Genomic DNA, 20,074 nt, shown 5'->3' on the forward strand with positions numbered 1-20,074 from the left:
ACATCAGATAAATCTGCATTGAGGAACTTCTACCAAATAACTAGCTATCAAGGTCTTGAAGTAGTGTTAAGGTCTTTAATAGTGTTATGCTCTTGAAAATCAAGGAAATACTGAGGAAATGTTCCAGAATGAAGACGACTAAAGAAATATGAATAAGGCAACAATGATTCTAAACTGGATCCTTTTTTTTTTTTTAAATATAAATATGTTTGTTTATTTTTGAGAGGTTGCACGCGCATGAGCAGGGTAGGGGCAAAGAGATAGGGGAACAGAAGATCCAAAGCGGGCTCTGTGCTGACAGCAGTAGGTCCCATGCGGGGCTCGAACTCACAAACCTGAGCTGAAGTTAGATACTCAAACGACTGAGCCACCTGGGCGCCCCAGTAGTACATAAATAGTAACATCTTGATTTTGGTGACTGCACTGTGGTTATGTGGGAGAATGTTTTTGTAGGAAATACAGGAACTATTTGGGTGATGGGGCATCAAGTCTGCAATATAGTCTCTTATACTGTATTTGTAAATCTTCAATAAGTTTCAAAGTAAGTGAATTGAATAGACTTTTTTTTTTTTTTTTTTTTTTTAATAAACTAGGTTAGGGTGCCTGGCTGGCTCAGTCAGTCAGAAGGGCATGTGACTTGATCTTGGGGTCGTGAGTTTGAGCCCCACGTTGGGCACAGAGATGACTTTAAAACATTTTTTTTTACATGTACTTATTTTTGAGAGACAGAGCACAAGTGGGGGCAGAAATAGAAGGAGACACAGAATCCGAAGCAGGTTCCAGGCTCTAGGCTGTTAGCACAGAGCCCAACACGGGGCTCAAACTCACAAACTGAGATCATGACCTGAGCCGAAGTCCGACGCTTAACCGACTGAGCCACCCAGGCACCCCTAGAGATTACTTTAAATAAGCTAGGTTGTACCAGTTATTCCCAGTGCTTTGATAGATTCCATTGCACTCAAAATCCAAAGATGTGAGCAAGAACTATGACCAATCATCCTAAACCACCAGAGATAAACCTGTATTCCAACAAATTCATATTCATTGCCTCCTTGCAACTAAGCAGACTGGGAACCAGGGGGAGAGTAGGGTGTCTCACCATACAAAGGAAAAGACAGTTGTAGGATTTTGTGGGGAAGATGGATTTTAGGTAAAATTTGGTAAGCTCAAAGCAAAGCAGAGTTGTGTGTAAAGGCATCAACATCCAATCTGGACTGAGAAGTGGATGTAGGGTCGTTTTCTTGGAAACTACAAAATTAAGAAAAATATGGAATGCTCTTTTCAGGAACCTGAAGTTCCACACCTGGGTAGAAATCGATGCTACTTCTCTCTTCGCTCCTCCAAGGAAGAATGGGATGTTTCATTCTTAAGGAAAACAATTTCAAATAGCGGTGTTTATGTGGACTTTAAACAACTAACTTTCTCAGTGTAAGAATGTAGTGTTTATAGGAGTTGTTATGATACTTTTCAGTTGCTGTCTGTCCTTGAAGGAACCAGTTTCCTGTTAACCTTATAACTGGCTTTATGTGTTACCCACCTGATGAATGGCTGGGCAGATTTTTGCTTCCTCAATAGCAGAAATGAAAAGTACGATTCGGTCTCTCAAACTACAAGTACTCCTGTCCTACAGGGCCTTGCTGAAGATCTGTTTCCTTAACCTGCTTTCTTCTCATTTCCGACCCTCAAGCCTCCCTTAAAGTCGGAGGCCTAGTACCACGCGCAAACACGCCTCTTTCTCCACGTTAACCATCCAAACATTCCGCTTTCCCAAGACAAGCTCAGTGAGTGGGGGCCGCCCCGTTCTTCTCAAACCCTATTGGGTAAAATCCACGCCTCTCATCCCAGGGCGGGACAAGAGAGAAAGGGGCGCGAGAAGATGACATCACGGTAGCGGGGTGGGACCTGTGGTTGCATTGGGCTCTCCTTCCGCTGAGGGTGCCGCCTGAAGACCGTTCCGTGGGCGACGCCGTCGCTATGACCATTTGTCAATTCTTCCTTCAAGGCCGGTGCCGCTTTGGAGACCGGTGCTGGAACGAACATCCCGGCGCCGGGGGTGCGGGCGGGGGACGGCAGCAACAGCCCTCAGGTGACGTTCTCCCCGGTCCTACGCCGGTAGCCGACTAGGGAAAGGCCTGGCCCGCGGGGCTCGTCTGGTTGGGACCGGGCGTCAGGCGTGAGGCCCGCCACTAGGCTTTGCGGCGCTGTGCACTAGTCCGGTGACGCTGAGTTGCTCGCGTCGTCCCCTCTTCAGCCCCGCCCACCAGGCTGGGTTCAGGTTCTCTCCGACGCTTTTATTAGCTTGTTAGCCCCTGGGTTGTTTTTTGTTGAGGGGATGAAGACAGGCACTTGGCCTTTGTTACTAATGCGAAACAATGAGTTTTTAGGTCGGGAGTACGTGGAAAGCTACCTTGTCTGTGGGTGGTAATGGTCCGGAGAATTGGTGTAGGTCGACCCAGATGCCTCCTTGCTTTACTACCCTTCTGAGTACTTTATTTTTTTCCCTTGTCACCTTAAATATAATTTTTACCAAACTTTTTTCCAGAGAGAGGCTAGCAACTGGGGTCAGAGCCTGGATTCTTAACTTTGGAGAAGTTGCAAACTCCTTTCAAAATCTAATAGCTACAAAGGTATACCCCAGGTGAATGTACATGTTCATAACATTGGGGGTAAAATTAGAAGGGTGGGATGCCCAGTTAAGAACTGTGAGTTATGAGGGAAGGGGGGTGGAGGACCGCGTTGACCTACTATCTGGGCCTTAGTGATTGTCAAAGTTTTTGGAATATTTAAGCCAATCGTGGATGATGTGAAAGGATGGTGTTCAAGATGAGGAGGGAACAAAAATGAAACCATATTACAATGCAAAGTTTTGAAGTTCAGATGAATAGTTGGGTTTTATTTTCTAAGGATTGACGGTAGCCCTTGACAGTGTCACAAGATGCTGACCACCTCTCCAACTCTTCCTTCCCTTCCCTCTTGTAGGACTGTTCATCCAACTCTTCATGTTGCATTGTGGTTTCACGTCTGATCCCTCCTCGTCTTGGAGACAGTCCTTTTGCATCACCCACCATTAGTCTAGTGAATATTCCAAACCAAAAATTATGACTCGGGGTTTGATAAATGTGAGTGTATTTCCTAGAAAAACCACTTAATATTTGACATTCTTTGAAGACTCACTCTAAATGTAGTAATTAAAAAATAAATGTTGAATGGATTAATGGTTGAAGAAACTCATTAAGTAAACAGTGTATTTAGTTCCCAGAAAGGAATGCTTCTAGAATTAATAAGTGAAGGCCAAAAGCTATATACAAAAGAAAGAATGAATTTCTTCAGGGTGTCATCCCCCAAAGGATTTGAAACTTCAGAAAAATAAAATACCATTAACCCTTTCATGAGGAATCTGGCCCAGCAATCTGCTCCTTTTTATCATTGGTTTTATTAAGTAGTTTTAGAAATGGAAGATGAATTTTCAAGAAGGAATATATCTCCCATCACTCCAGTTTTTAATATATTTCATGGCATATCTCCTAATTCAGTCAAAAACAAGGTGAATTATCTTGGCCCCAACTAGGAAGTGATGAGTAAATGAGGTACTTTAAGTGAGAAGATTTTTTTAAATACAGAGAGAGGAGAGAGTCCTGTTGGTTCATTTCGATAATTATGAAATATTAGAATCTGCTCATAATAGAACTCAATGCATTTTATTCACATGTAAATTATAATCTCCCTATGAAAGAGAGGTGGGTAATGGTGTTTTCCCAGAGGGAAGATGGAGTCAAATAGATTTAAGCATCGGGGCGCCTGGGTGGCTCAGTCGGTTAAGCGTCTGACTTCAGCTCAGGTCACAATCTCACCGTCCGTGAGTTCCAGCCCCGTGTCGGGCTCTGGGCTGATGGCCCAGAGCCTGGAGCCTGCTTCCGGTTCTGTGTCTCCCTCTCTCTCTGCCCCTCCCCCATTCATGCTGTGTCTCTCTCTGTCTCAAAAATAAATAAACGTTAAAAAACAATTAAAAAAAAAAAGATTTAAGCATCTATTCAAGGACGAAGGGTAGGATCTAATTTTTTATATTCAACAAACTCTTTAATACATTGTTCATTTTTCAGACTTTACTGCTGTGTAAGGGCCCAGTAGGAGAGCAAAAAATGGTAAAGACAGAACTTTTTATCCTGAAGGAGCTTATGGTTTAAGATAGATCCTAAATCCATTATCAAGCAATTATTTATTTAATAAGCTTATATCATCTTAACTTAGTAATATATCATTATTTTTCTGTGGATTTACAGTCCTCTCAATCTTTTTAAGCAAACAAACAAAAAATGCCACTAGACCATTACATGATGTGTTGGTTACAAGTAAATATATAAATCAAAAATGAAGAATTTTGTGATTTAAAATGAGTGGAAATGTGCTTCTTAAATCTTTGCATAATGTCTGCACATAATAAGACAAAATGTAATGAAATTTTTAGAGTTTTAAAAAAGGAGTTGCCAATAAAATTGTTTTGTTTTCAGGTAGTAACAGACGTGGATGGAATCCCTCCAGCCAGAGATACTCCAGTGTTATCCAGCCATCCAGCTTCTCCAAATCCACACCATGGGGGGGCAGCAGAGATCAAGAAAAACCATCTTTCAGTTCGGATTCTGGAGCTTCAACTAGCAGGAACAGGGGATTTGGACTATCCCAGAATCCATTTGCTTCACCCAGCTCTGATGAGCAGAAAGATGAAAAGAAACTTCTGTAAGTGGAAGCCTTCAGAAAAACTAACTACCCATTTGCTTATTTTTTTCAAAAGTACCTATAATATTTTCTTTAAAAAAGAAGTAATACATTATTAAACAATCAGAATAAGCAAAAAGAAGAAAAAGCACCCATGATCCTATTACTCAGAGATAACTATTTTGCATATGTCACAGTAGACTTTATTTCACTTAAAAATGTACCACCTTGGGGCACCTGGGTGGCTCAGTCAGTTGATCATCCAACTGGATTTCAGCTTAGGTCATGATCCCAGGGTCATGGGACTGAGCCCCACATCAGGCTCCACGCTGTGGAGCCTGCTGGAGATTCTCTCTCTCTCTCTCTCTCTCTCTCTCTCTCTCTCTCTGACTCTCTCTCTCTCTCCCCCTCTCTCCCTTTCCCTGACTTACATACTCTCTCTCTCTAAAGTAAAAATTAAAAAAAATATTGGTCACCTTACCATACCAGTACAGTGACTCTCAGGGCTAATTTTTTTTCCCACTTTTCTATGGCTAACACTATATTGTGAATATCTTTCTAAAGTAGTTCTGTTTAAATTTGTTGCAAATTATGAGGTCTTTGCAAAGTATGAGGTAATTTAAGCTATTTGTAATCTTGGTGGTACTTACAACATCTGGCATTTTTCTTTCTAAAATTTTTATTTCACCTACCCCATTGAAACTGATTTCATTTGATTTCCTTCATTACTGTGGAGTATATTCCTTATGATTTCTTGATCATGGTAGAATGTATGACTGGTGCCAAAATATTCCCTGACTCTCTGTAACTGTTGCCTCAGCTCCCCACTTGAGGACAGAACTTAAATATACTTGTTAGTCTTTTATTTCCCATAATAAATTAGAACAAGTGGTAAACATTTTGAGCCATGTACTACATACAATTGATTTTTTAAAGGTAAAAGCAAACAAAGCCTTCCTTCCTATATTTGATGTTGTAAAATAATTTAAAAATTATTTAAAATTCTGTGATAGCTAAAATTTTATTAATTGTGGCTTTTTGGATAGTGGAGGGAACCATTTAATTTAGAGTCAAATCTATCCACACCTTCGCCAATAAAATAACTATATGGACATGGGTCTGTTTTCTGTTCTGCAAAATATGAGAATTAAAATGGTTTCTAAAATCCTGCCCACTTTATTTTTTTTTTAATTTTTTTTAACATTTATTTATTTTTGAGACAGAGAGAGAGCATGAACGGGGGAGGGTCAGAGAGAGGGAGACACAGAATCTGAAACAGGCTCCAGGCTCCGAGCTGTCAGCAGAGCCCGACGCGGGGCTCGAACTCACGGACTGCGAGATCATGACCTGAGCCGAAGTTGGCCGCTTAACCGACTGAGCCACCCAGGCGCCCCAAATCCTGCCCACTTTAAAAAGTTTAAGGTTCTGAGTGCCTTAAACTTTACGTGGCTAAAGTGTCTGATTTGATCCCAGTTCAGGTCTTGATGTCAGGGTAGTGAGTTCAAGCCCTGCATTGGGCTCCCCGCTGGGCTTGAAGCTTACTTAAAAAAATTTTTTTTTTTTTAACAAATTAAATAAAGGGACATCTGAATGCCTTGGTCAGTTAAGTGTCTGACTCTAGGTTTGAGCTCAGGTCATAATCTAACAGTTCGTGAGTTTGAGCCCTACATCGGCTCCTCACTGATGGCACAGAGCCTATTTGGGATTCTATCTTTCCCTCTCAGAGTTTCTGCCCGTCCTCTGCTCATTCTCTCTCTCTTTCAAAATAAATAAATAAACTTCAAATACATACATACATACATACATACATAAAATTAAAATGTCATGGTTCTGTATTACTCATATGGTGCTTTGTGTCTTTTTCCAGTTAAATGGCCGTTGATGTTTATGATAACAAAGAAAGATTAAAGTTAGTATTGTATATCTTATTGTATTTTAGTTCTTTAAATATGTATAGTTGGATAGTTCTCACTTAATAAATGTATTGGTTAATGGTTCAGCTTACTAGAAAACCAAAACTATAAACTTTTTTGGTATTATATTTTTTTGTTTTAATTTTTTAAAATTATTTTTTAATATTTATTTATTGTTGAGAGAGAGACACAGAGTTCAAGCAGGAGAGGGGCAGGGAGAGAGGCAGACACAATCTGAGCAGGCTCCCGGCTCTGAGTTGCCAGCACAGAGGCCAACGCAGGGCTTAAGCTCACGAGCCATGAGATCATGACCTGAGCTGAAGTTGGCTGCTTAACTGACTGAGCCATGCAGGTGCCCCCTATTTTCATTTTTAATGTTTATTCATTTTTGAGAGAGAGAGAGAGACAGAGAGACAGAGTATGAGTGGGGAGGGGCAGAGAGAGAGGGAGTCACAAAATCTAAAGCAGGCTCCAGGCTCTGAGCTGTCAGCACAGAGCCCGACGCAGGGCTTGAACCCAAGAACCACAAGATCATAGCCTGAGCTGCAGTCAGACCTTTCACTGACTGATCCACCCAGGCGCCCCTAATTTTTTTTTATTTTAAAGAGCACTCGAGCAAAGGAGAGGGGTACAGGGAGGGGAAGAGACAGAGATAGAGGATCCCAAGCAGGCTCCCCACTCAGTGTGGAGTCCAACACAGCTCAATCCCACAACCCTGGGATAATGACCTGACCCAAACCAAGAGTCAGATGTTCAACCAACTGAGCCACCCAGGCACCCCAATATTACAATATTTAAAATAATGAAATATAGTTCTTATTCTATAAATTCTGCTTTAAAGAATACTCTTCAGAAAATACAGTTGAAAAAATCTGAAATTATATGTTTACTATAATTTAAAATTTGAGTCATTGAAAATTATAAACAATAAATTTTAACAAGCAGATTAAAAAGTTCCTTTTCTCTTTTTTTTTCCAGAGAAGGAATTATAAAAGATATGGAAGTTTGGGAATCATCAGGGCAGTGGATGTTTTCTGTTTATTCGCCAGTGAAAAAGAAGCCTAATATTTCAGGTAATTGAGAAATTGTATGTTTATAAATTGTGTTTTATAACTCTTAGTTTCTAAAACGAAGGTCATGCTTAATAAACTAATCTCAAACTTAGCTACAGTTAGGAGAGTTTAGACATTGTTTAAAGTATTCCATTTTTCTGGCGGAACTGAATAATTCAGAGATAGAGATTAGAAGATACAGTTTTTTGAGGGGGCGCCTGGGTGGCTCAGTCGGTTGAGCATCCGGTCATGATCATGACCGGTCATGATCTCGTGGTCTGTGAGTTCGAGCCCCGTGTCGGGGTCTGTGCTGACAGCTCAGAGCCTGGAACCTGCTTCGGATTCTTTGTCTCCCTCTCTCTCTGCCCCTCCCCCGCTCGTGCTCTGTATCTTTCTGTCAAAAATAAATAAACATTAAAAAAAATTAAAAGAAGATACAGTTTTTTTAAAGTATGTAGTTCTCATGGGAAAATAGTGAAATCAGGACCCACCCCGATTCCAATTCTGTGAGCCCCCAAAGAGTCTCTGCCTTCTTGGTCCCCTATAGGTACAACTTTCAAAACTCTTAGCTGCTAACAGTGAATAGAAGATTCACATCCTTTTTGTCATTAAGGCCTTGGCTGCCTGATTCTCTTCTCCCTTCCCTGTATTTCCTTCCAAAGATAGTTATTTTTTGTAAAGCGTTTTGAGACCTATTCTGGAGATAGCATGTGAAGGTAAAGAGCTTTAGCTTGGCTACAGGGATAGCATTTCTTTAGAATACCCTTTTTCCTCCCTGTTTTCTTTTGTGCGTGGTCCCTAAGCCCTTTCTGAACTCAAACCTAGAGCACCACACTTTTCTAATCCTATTTTGGGTGGTCCTGGGCCCTCTGTGCTGTTGAGTAAATAGCAAGTACCTCGCAGATGAGAGCCCCTGCAAACCCTCAGAACTCTGGGATCCCTACTCTGTCTCAGCTCTGCCTGCTTATTCCCTCTGAGCATTTGTCACACCAGTCCTTAGTTATTTATTCACTCAGCTGTTCAACAAAATATTTACTGAATTTCTTTTGTGCCAGGCCCTATTCTAAGTTCTAAGAATATAGTGATGAGCAGGATAGACAAGCTCCCATGCTTACAAAGCTTATGTTCTTGAGGGAGGGAGACAGTAAATAATACAAATAAATCAGATAGTTTTAGATAGTGTTTTCTATAAAGAAAATAAAGAAGTACTGAACCTTTTTTAATCAGTTTGGAATTAAACCTAATGTCTAATGCCCTAAAGCAATGGTTCTCAAACTGTGGAATATAGATTCCTACGTAGGATTGCCAGATAAAATATGGGACACTCGGTTAAATTTAAATTCTTTTTTATTTAGGTAAACAAAAAATATTTTTAGTATATGAAATCCCATGTAATATTTAGGACATACTTATACTAAAAAAGTATTTGTTATATATCTGACATTGAGATTTAACTGGGCATCCTGCATTTTTTTTAATGTTTATTTTGAGAGAGAGAGAGAGAGAGAGAGTGCTTGTGCACGGGGGAGGGGTAGGGGTGGTGAGGACAGAGGATCTGAAGTGGACTCTGTGTTGACAGCAGGGAGCCCAGTGCAGGCTTTGAACTCTCGAACTGTGAGATCATGACCTGAGCCGAAGTCAAACAATCAACTGAGCCACCCAGACACCCCTGGGCATCCTGTATTATTTGCTAAATCTGGCAGCCCTATTCCTGAGACCCTTTTAAAGGCTGTACAAATTTGGGGTGCCTAGGTGGCTCAGTCAGTTGAGCATCCAACTGTTGATTTGGGCTCAGGTTATGATCTCACAGTTTGTGAGATCCAGCCCCACAGTGGGCTCTGTGCTGACAGCATAGAGCCTGCTTGAGATTCTCTCTCTCCTTCTCCCCCTGCCCCTCCCCTTCTCACTTGTACTTGAGTGCGCACACACATGCTTTCTGTCAAACTTTTTTTAAAAAGCCTCTACAGGAGCGCCTGGGTGGCTCAGTCGGTTAAGCGTCCGACTTTGGCTCAGGTCATGATCTCAAGGTATGTGAGTTCAAGCCCCGCATTAGGCTCTCTGTGTCAGCATGGAGCCCACTTCAGATCCTCCCTCGCGCTCTCTCTCTCTCTCTCTCTCTCTGCCCCTTCCCTGCACTCTCTCTCTCTCTCTCTCTCTCTCAAAAATAAACTTTAAAAAAAAATAAAAATAAATTTTAAAAAATTTTCGAAAGGCTCTACAAATTCAAAAATATTTTCATAATAATACCAAGACATTAATTGCCATTTCACTCTGTTGACATTTGCACTGTTGGTGCAAAAGCATTGATGGGTCAAACTCCTTGTATCTTAGCATGAATCAAGGCAGAGGCAACATAACTGTACTAGCAGACTACATTAGTCAATAAAAAAAATTTTTTTTTTAATTTTTATAAGTAATCTCTACACCTAACATGGGACTTGAACTCCGGACCCTGAGGTCAAAAGTCATATGCTCTTCTGACCAAGCCAGCCAGGCACCCCAATAAAAAAACTTTTTAATGCCATTTTCACTTAAAGTTTTTGATGAAGAGGTAAAAATAGTGATTTTATTAATCATGACCCTTGAGTGTACACCTTAAAAAAATTTTTTTTAATGTTTATTTATTTTTGAGAGAGAGAGAGAGAGAGAGAGAGAGAGACAGAATGTGAGCGGGGCAGGGGCAGAGACAGAGGGGGAGACACAGAATCTGAAGCAGGCTCCAGGCTCCGAGCTGTGAGCACAGAACCCAACGTGGGGCTTAAGCTCATGAACTGCAACATCATGACCTGAGCTGAAGTCAGTCACTTAACCAACTGAGCCACCCAGGCGCCCCACACTATTTTTTAGAGAGAGAGAGACAGAGACAGAGAGAGAACAAATCAAGCAGGCTCCACACTCAGCACTGAGCAGCATGCAGGGCTCCATCCCATGACCCTGGGATCATGACCCGAGCTGAAATCAAAAGTCAGATGCTCAACTGACTGAGCCACCCAGGTGTCCTGTATGCACACTTTTTTTAATCTGTGTGACAAAATGAGAAGCACACATGAAATGCTTCTGCCAAATACTCAGATATGATGGTTATCTTCCTTGAGGGAAGACACGAGTGATCCTTTGAGTTGTGAGCTGAACCAGCCACTTTTTCCATAGACCGTTTTTACTTGAAAGAATGACTGACAGCTATGGTTATCTAGACTTAGGAATTTGGCAGCATTTTCTAAAAAAACAAATGGAGTGAGTTTGTTGCTTCAAAGAAAACAACTGTTTATTGCCAATGACAAAATTCAACTTTCATGTGAGAATTAGAATTATGGAAAACTGTTTTCTGCCACTGTCAGCTTGATGACTTAAATATCTCTTAAAGTCTCTTCTGATGAGATGGACAGTGACATTAACAAATAAGAGTTTTTTGATATTGTAAAATGGCATGTGGCAATATTTGAAAGTTCTAGATAACTCAATGAACCAGTAGTTTCTAAATGACAATGTACGATGTTATAAAAACATGCATGGCTGAAAAATTCATTCTAAGCACAAGATAAACCACTAGATTTAATATAATAATACAAAAAGTTAATTAATATTAAGGCTTAAATTTACATTATAGCTAAACTTGTAAGAACCTAACACCACAATTACCTGAAAAGATTATTAAAGTTCTCCTTCCCAACTCCCTATCTGTGTTAAAACAGATTTTCTTCATACACTTCAGCCAGGTAGTATATTGCAACAGACTGAATGTAGAAGTAGATATAATAATCCAGCAGTCTTCTCTTAAAACCAAACATTAAAAAAATTTACAAACAGACCCTCCATCAGCAAAGAGATGATGACTCACTGAAAGCTCAGAAGAGGGTTAGCATTTTTTAGCAATAAAATATTTTTACATTAAAGTATGCAAAAAAACATTTACAAACATAAAACAGTGCCACTCATCTCACTAAATTTTTATTTTTTGCTTGAAAAATAGTTTTTTCATTTATGTTGATATGTAATTGGTTTCTTATTTTTATGTGAATTAATAAATATGTTCTATTATTTCTTATTTTTCATTTTAAATATGGTAAATATGTATATTATAACCTATATAAGCAAAAGCTCTTTGGCATTGTTAATGATTTTTAAGAATATAAATGGGTTTTGAGACCAAAAAGTTGGAGAACTGTTCTTAGACATCAGTTGTAATGAATTAACTCTCTATGCATCTAAAATGATACTGCTTTTTTACCCCCTTGGGATAACTGTGAAAATAGTCACTCAGATAATTTTCTGTGTTCTGTGGTTCAGATGAGGAACAGCTGGAAGGAGGATAAAGTAACTGGAGGGACAGTTTTTCTTTAGAGTAAGTTATCCATTCTTACAAAGCAGGATTGGAGCAGAGTCCTAAGTGAGAAGAAGGTGTCTCTTATGGGAAGATTTGGGGAAAGCATTCCTGGCAGTAGGAATAGCTAGTGCATAGACCCTTGTAGGAACAAGATTGGCAATGTTTGAAGACAAGTGAGGCCAGAACCCCTGGAGGAGAGTGAATGAGAGAAAGAGTAATAGGACATAAGGCCATAGAGTCAGCCAAGAGCCAGATCATGTTGGACTAACTGTAAGGACAGCCATGTGGAGCTTTAAGCAGAAGGACATGATCTGATTAGAAAAAACTCAGTCGGACTGTTTTATGAAAGAAGTGGTCTGTAGGGAGTGCTGTGGGGTGAAAACTAAAATAGTGGCAAGGAGATGAGTTAGGAGACAAATGCTGGTGACTGACTGGGTTAGAATCACTAGCAGTGGAGACAGAATTGGTCAAATTCGTAGTGTGTTTTGGAATTAGAACTTGGCAGGATGCTGATTAATTAGATGTGGGGAAAGAGATAAATACAAGGAGATTCCTAGGTTTTTTGGCCTGAACAGTTATTAAAGATGGTATAACGACAAGTTGTTAGAGGGAATCCAAGGTTCTAATTTGAACATTTAGTCTTTTCTTTATTCTGGGGTGTAGAAGTCCATGGAGTTAATGATATCTGGGTTACAAGTAATTCTCTGTAGGAAATATCCTGAATGTTGTTTTTCCTTTCTTAAAAAGTTTCCTAATTATAAATTTACAGCTGTTGCCATAGAAAACTTGAAAAACACAGAAATACATAAATAAAATAAAGATCACCTGGTGTCACAAACTATAATATTTCAGATTATTCCTTTCACAATATGCACACACAACCATATTTCCTGTTTGTATATATATAATTAGGACCATAATCTAGTTTTGTATTCTACTTTGTTGTTTTCAGGTTGTCTCTATTACTAAAAATACTAGAATGAACACCTTCATACATAAAACTCTTTGATTATAGGTCTGATTATTTTCTGAGGTTAAATCCTAGAAATTCTATTAAGGACAGAAGGTACAAACATATTTAAGGCATTTGACACGTACTGACAATTGTCCTCCTAGAAAAGTGCCTTTCTGGTTGCCTTAAAGGCAATTTAGGAGAATGTCAATTTTACCACACCCTTACTAACAATAAATACCATCCATTTTTAATTTTTGCCATTAAGTAAAGTATCTTATCTGTATTTTAAGTTGTATTTTTAAATTGAACTTTTTTTTTAAAGAATTTTTTTTTAAGTTAGTCATTTATTTTGAGAGAGGGACAGAGAGAGCAAGTCAGGGAGGGGCAGAGAGAGGGAGAGAGAGAATCCCAAGCAGGCTCCACACTGTTAGCACAGAGCCCTATGTGGGGCCCAAACTTACCAATTGAGATCATGACCTGAGCAGAAACCAAGAGTCTGATGCTCAACTGACTGAGCCCCCCCAGGCGCCCCTAAACTGAACTTTTTTATTTCACTTACTTACTGGCTATTTGAATTTTTTTGTGAATTGCCTGTTTCTTATGTTTGCTCCTATTTGTTTGTCCTATGGATTTGTAAGTGCTGTTTACACATTGACATTAGCTCTTTTCCTGTCATATATGTTAAAGTTACTGTTTTCCATTTGCCTTTTAATTTTGCTTATTATAGTTTCTGGCATACAGAATATTATTTTAGACAGAAATTTGAATGTATATGTAGTTAACTCTTGTATTATTCCTTACACTCCATTTATCTTTAGAAAATTTCCCCCTTTAAAGATCAAATATACAACTATATTTTATTTTAATCTTATACTTTATTAAACATATAGGCTTTGAAATTTTTCCTTATGATTATGAAAATTTTCTTATGATCAACATTAGCATATATTCTTGTCTAGGACTTCTAGCTTTACTATACTATCAAAAGTACTGGTATTTATTTTAAAGATTCCAATTGATTCCTCACTTCAGGTTTTACAGACATTTCACCAGAGGAATTGAGGCTTGAATACCATAACTACTTAACCAGCAATAACTTACAGAGTTATGTAAGTTTGTTTCCTATTCATCTACCTTAATACCAGATTAGCTGTTAATTATAGTCTTCTCTGTTTGTAGTGGCTTGCTTGTACATTGGCAAAGTGGATGAGGTCTAATAATTTTTCTCAAGACAAGGCTATTTTTATTTTCTAAATTACTTTCTTTGAAATTGGTTGGTTATCTAAAATGGTAATAATATATTTTGACTATATAACTAGGAATGTCACTATTTTTCTTGCAAATTATCCAGTGATCAGTCATAGAAGTCAGACCCTTTTATCATTTGACACTTATGGAGCATCTATTAGGTACAGACACCATGATGAATTCTAGAAAAGCAGTGAAATAAGACACAGTCTGTGGTACGGATTAACATTCTCACATAAGAGATATCAAAAAATAAAAAAGCTGGACTTCAATAAGTTAGTGCTTAAAAGAAATGACATAAAGTGTATTTTTGTGTTGCCTACGGTCATGATCATGCATTTCAACTAGTATACATGTTTGTTCCCATCCAGATATAACTACCTCTGTGCTGCCACATTACTTGAAATTCTAAACCAGGTGACACAAGGTTTTGGAGAACAGGGAGGGAACTATAGCTGGAACATCTTGGGCAAATTGTACGAGTAATGGGCCATAAAAATGTTTTCTAAACTTGTGATTTTAGCAAATAAAGACATGAAGTTAGAGAGACTAACTTAAACACTCAGAATTGACTGATTATTTTTCTGTCTTCTCTCTTTAGCTAAATTCCCTCCAACAGTTAATAAATCAGTGGAGAAACAGAGTAAATGAACTGAAAAATCTAAATACATCGGCTAACATAGCTTCGGTGAGTATTGGGAGAGTTTTCTACAGGGAAGTGTCTTATCTATTACTTTTTTTGCAGAGAATTTCACTTCGGATTTAGAAAGCAAAGCTAAAGTTCTCTGTCAAGAATTATGATACACATTCTCAGGATTGTATCATTTAAAATCACAGTCCGGGGCGCCTGGGTGGCGCAGTCGGTTAAGCGTCCGACTTCAGCCAGGTCACGATCTCGCGGTCCGTGAGTTCGAGCTCCGCGTCAGGCTCTGGGCTGATGGCTCGGAGCCTGGAGCCTGTTTCCGATTCTGTGTCTCCCTCTCTCTCTGCCCCTCCCCCGTTCATGCTCTGTCTCTCTCTGTCCCAAAAATAAAATTTAAAAAATAAATAAATAAATAAATAAATAAATAAATAAATAAATAAAATCACAGTCCTGGAATTGCTTTCTCTCTGTTCCTCAGTCAGAAAAGCACAGGTAACTTTGCTTTCCTTAGGGTAAAGTTTTTTTTTGTTTTGTTTTGTTTTTTAATTTTTTTTTTTTCAACGTTTTTATTTATTTTTGGGACAGAGAGAGACAGAGCATGAACGGGGGAGGGGCAGAGAGAGAGGGAGACACAGAATCGGAAACAGGCTCCAGGCTCCGAGCCATCAGCCCAGAGCCTGACGCGGGGCTCGAACTCACGGACCGCGAGATCGTGACCTGGCTGAAGTCGGACGCTTAACCGACTGCGCCACCCAGGCGCCCCTCCTTAGGGTAAAGTTTTTGACTTAAGTAGTCTAGTTTTGAAAATGTTACATAAATTCAAATATACCAGGTTATTAGCATTTACAAAGAAATTGCTTTGAAAAATGATCTGGATACACATTTAGACTACTGTTTGCTTTTGTGACTGGAAAACACTCACCATCTATTCCCTGACCTATATAGAAATGCCTTTAGTAGATGTATACCCACTTGTCTCCAAAGATACATGATCCTGACTATAGCATATTCATTCTCTTGGTCAATAAAGTTATGATGTTTCTATTCCCATTAAAACTTCTTAAGGACCTTATTTTGAAATAAGATATTTAGAGTTTCCCAGACGATTTATATTTCTACCTTCTAAAAAGGATATGATGGTTGTCACTGCCTAACTTAGTAAATGACTGTGTGACAGTTGCAGTGCTCCACCCCTTTCTTAAATATGTACTTCCTAAACAGACTCTTGTGTAAGCTAATTTCTCCACCGTTTAGTTGTTATAATGCCGTTTAAGTTTAGTAGGACTTCTTGAAGGATTCTGTCCGTACATGAGAGGTAGCCCACCATCACCATTACTGATGTAAAGGGGATAACTGAGTCCAAAGAACTACACAACTACCCTCAGGGTTAGAAGTTCCTTGCTCTTTGCCACTTTTCTAGGTGCCCCTCCATAGGTTAAGATCTTGGACAGCCCCACCCACAGTGGGCTTAGCATATATGAGTAGTTCATTCTTTATTCTTTTAATCCAGTGTATGAATATATGTTTATCTGTTTACCTGTTAATGAATATTACACTGAAGGAGAGAAGCTGGACCAAAAAAAAAAAGTACATACTATGTGATTCCGTTTATATGAAACACTAAAGAAAACAAACCTCATCTATAATGATAGGAGATGAGTTCTTCCCTGTACCTAGCGTTTGGGAGAGAGTTGACTGAAAAAAACACAAGGGAACTTTTAGAGGTGATGGAAATGTTCTAAATCTTGATTGTGGTGGTGACTAGAAGTTTGTCAAAACTCACTGAAATACATATATACGATGGATGCATTTTATTGCGTATAAACTATACCTCAATGAAATTGATTTTTAGAAAATGCTATTGAGGCTTCCAAATAAGAGAAATTATATCTGTTTGACTTAGTTAGGAAAAACTTCTTGGAGGTAAGGAGTAAGGGAAAAGTTCCTTGAAAGGGATTTTAAAGGAGTGCCTGGCTGGCTCAGTCAGTAGAGCATCCGACTCTTGATCTCAGGGTCATGAGTTTGAACCAACATTGGGTGTAGAGATCACTTAAATAAATAAAACTTAAAAATAAAATAAAAGAAAGGGAGATTGAGATTTCACTATGCAGAGATGAAAGACATTTCTAGAGTAGAAAATAGTAAGAACATAAAGTATTTTCAAGGAATAGGAAATGTTCAATAGATTTTAGTAGTAAGTTTTTAATTATGTAATTGTGAATCAATTCAGTTTAGGCATCAGAATAAGTAGACTAGGTAGCCTCCAAAGGCCCTTTGCCTGAAGTCTAGATTTTTTGATAATCAACCTAGTCATTAAAATGTCTTATTAAATTTTTTTTCTGATTTTAATATAAATTCATTGAAGAAATTTAGAAAATATTTTAGAAGCATAAGTAAAATTAAAATCACCCATAATTCATCACTCATAATTCATGAGTTGCTCTTAACTCATTGAAATTAGTCCATTTTTTCCTATGTGTATTCATATTGTGGGCATTTTTCTATGGTAAACATTTTTAAGTGCACATTTAAAAAAATTTTTTTAACGTTTATTCATTTTTGAGAGAGAGTTGGGGGGGGGGTGGTGCGCAGAGAGAGAGGGAGACACAGGCCCAAGCAGGCTCCAGGCTCTGAGCTAGCTGTTCACACAGAACCCAATGCGGTGCTCAAACTCACAGAACATGAGATCATGACCTGAACTGAAGTCGGATGCTCAACCAACTGAGCCACCCATGCGCCTGGTAAGTGCACATTTTTAAAATTTAATTTGGCTGTGAATTGAGAATTATTCATCAACTAATTTATTATTTGCCTGCTTTTTTTTTTTTTTTTTTTTACAGCTCTCAGATGTAAAGTGTGGAGTAAATCAAGCAGCAGCTACATTTGGATTTGGCAGTATGCAAGGAATAACATTTGGGCCACCAGGTAAATGATAAAGTGATGCAAGACTTTATCCATTTTGGAAACAGGATTTTAGAGGTTTCAGATCATAAAGTCTGAAGGTGTGTTAAGGGACATTAAATTACCATTGCAGATTCTACTGTCTTCCATAATGGAGTTTCAAAGAATTTGGCTCATCAGTCATTTGTGAAATGGAGGTCAGATGGAGCATGTTTTTTGAAAGACCCTATGGCTCAAGCTTTCAAAGTGTATTTTAGGAGTTTTTTCAAAAGTTTTATAGGAATACATAGTAACTGTTGTAGCAGCACCACAATTGAGGACCTTCTTTTCACTGTGTATAACAGCATAGTATTGTCTCACGTGGCAATACTGTGTCACTTTTTGTTTTTGGTTTTTTTTTAGTTTAAAGGACAAATTTTTTAAGTTAGGACACAGGTGAACAATGGTTCTTAGAGACAAATAAAAATGCAAATTAGGACTGGGGGTTTCAACTGTCATAAAAAGTATGCAAAAAATGGCAACTCAGGAAAAATTTAGGCAAAAACTAGAGATGTCGATTATTAGAGTATGATTTCATCATATTCATCTTAGTTGAGAGCTGGAAGGGGCTTGAGAATCACTCCATCTATACAGGAGGAAACTGAGATGAAGTGACCACTCTATATTTGCTTAAAAGAATATAGCTGGCGCGCCTGGGTGACTCAGTCAGTTAAGCATCTGACTCTTGGTTTTGGCTCAGGTTGTGATCTTGCGGTTGGTGAGATCACATCCTGCGTTTGTCTCTGCACTGACAGCATGGGGCCTGCTTGGGATTCTCTCTCTCCATCTCTGTCTCTCTGTCTCTTTCTCTGTCCCCCCTCCCCAAAATAAATATCTTTTTAAATTAAAAAATTTTTAAATAAAAGAATATAGCTGAGGAAAGAGTTACTTCTTTGATATGGATATAGCTGATTTACTTGGGGCACACGAGCACGGAAAGCGAAAGTCCACCTCCTAATCCCAGAGGTTTCTCAAAGCTGTTTCCATGAGTGTGGATAATCGTGGTACAAATGAGATCAGTACAGCAGAAAGACAGGACGACAGGGTTTTAATGGGTTTGTTCTAGCTTCTTCTTTTCACTTTTTCCAATAAAGCTTCTCAACATTCAAACATGGCAGAAATAAGAAAAAAAGGAGGGGTGGTTAATATGGTTACATTTTCTGACTTATCATAGGTTATTTTTTCCTTTTTCTGTTTTTTTTAGGTTTTCCAGTGCATAACAGCAGCAGTGCTAATGCTCAGAATTTTAGTTTTAAACCAAGCTCTGGATTTGCCTCTGCCGCTTCTGGAAGTCCTTCTGTGTTTGGGAATACTCCAGCGTTTGGAGCCGCACCCCCTGCCAGTTCTGCCATCACTACTTCCACTCCAACATTTGGATTTGGGAAACCTGCAATCACATCTGCTGCTTCATTTTCTTTTAAAAGTCCTGCAGCTTCCAGTTTTGGATCACCTGGATTTTCAGGATTTCCAGCTCCCATGGCAGCAGGCTCTGTTGGAGCCCCAGCCTTTGGAAGTGGCACTTCTGTGGCTGGTTTTGGTAATCTAGGCTCACATTCTCACAGTGCTTTTTCCAAGTCATCCAGTGACACCTTTGGAAATAGCAGCATATCCACCTCTTTACCAGTCTCAAATGGCAGCATCACAACAGATAATGTGTTATTCACACCCAAGGATCAACTAACAGCAGAAGAACTGGAGCAGTTTCAATCCAAGAAATTTACTCTGGGAAAAATTCCATTAAAGCCACCACCTGTGGAACTTCTAAATATTTGAAAGGACAATTTTAAATACAGAAAAGAACAGCTCTTAAAGTTGTTTTGAGTGGTTCATATATAATTTCTCTGAGTGGTTCAAATATATACGTATATATGTACATATATACGTTTAAGGAATATAAGCTTTCAATAGTAACTTCAGGGGTTTTGAAATTCAATATTTTTTTCATAAAAAGTACTCAAGAGGTTTTTTTTTTTTTTACTTTAATTATGAATGGAACTGGAAAAACTGTCAGTGTGCACTGAATAAAGTGCTTTTCTCATTCTACATCACTTTACTGTCATACCCTTTAAAGGTTTACCTGTAAACATTTTTTTTTTAAGGAAGGAGATCTTTCCTAAAGCCGTTAGGGGAAAAAATGCTTAAATATGTAGCTTATTTACCAAATAAACATCAGTAACATCACTTTCCTTTATGTTAAAATTCTCTTAAAGAGAAATAAGTTTTTAAAGGGCAAAAATGTATTTTTCAGGTCTGTGGAGACATTTTCCCCTCATAATTTTGTTTCCC

General features: G+C 38.7%; 1 protein-coding gene across 2 annotated transcripts; it reads left to right on the forward strand.

Annotated features, from left to right (window-relative positions):
* Positions 1–1,860: 1,860 nt before the first annotated feature.
* Positions 1,861–19,836, forward strand: NUP42 (nucleoporin 42). Of its 2 annotated transcripts, XM_049642905.1 has the most exons (7): positions 1,861–2,086; positions 4,509–4,734; positions 7,605–7,699; positions 13,990–14,066; positions 14,807–14,893; positions 17,689–17,773; positions 18,993–19,836. In XM_049642905.1, exons 1-7 carry the CDS (start codon positions 1,975–1,977, stop codon positions 19,559–19,561), a joined length of 1,251 nt encoding a protein of 416 aa, XP_049498862.1. In that variant the 5' UTR covers positions 1,861–1,974; the 3' UTR covers positions 19,562–19,836. The 2 variants fall into 2 exon arrangements, with proteins under 2 accessions (XP_049498862.1, XP_049498863.1); XM_049642906.1 differs by lacking the exons at positions 1,861–2,086; positions 7,605–7,699 and adding an exon at positions 2,723–3,119.
* Positions 19,837–20,074: the final 238 nt, after the last annotated feature.

This window comes from Panthera uncia, chromosome A2, assembly GCF_023721935.1.
Source record: "Panthera uncia isolate 11264 chromosome A2, Puncia_PCG_1.0, whole genome shotgun sequence".
Taxonomy (NCBI): Eukaryota; Metazoa; Chordata; class Mammalia; order Carnivora; family Felidae; genus Panthera; species Panthera uncia.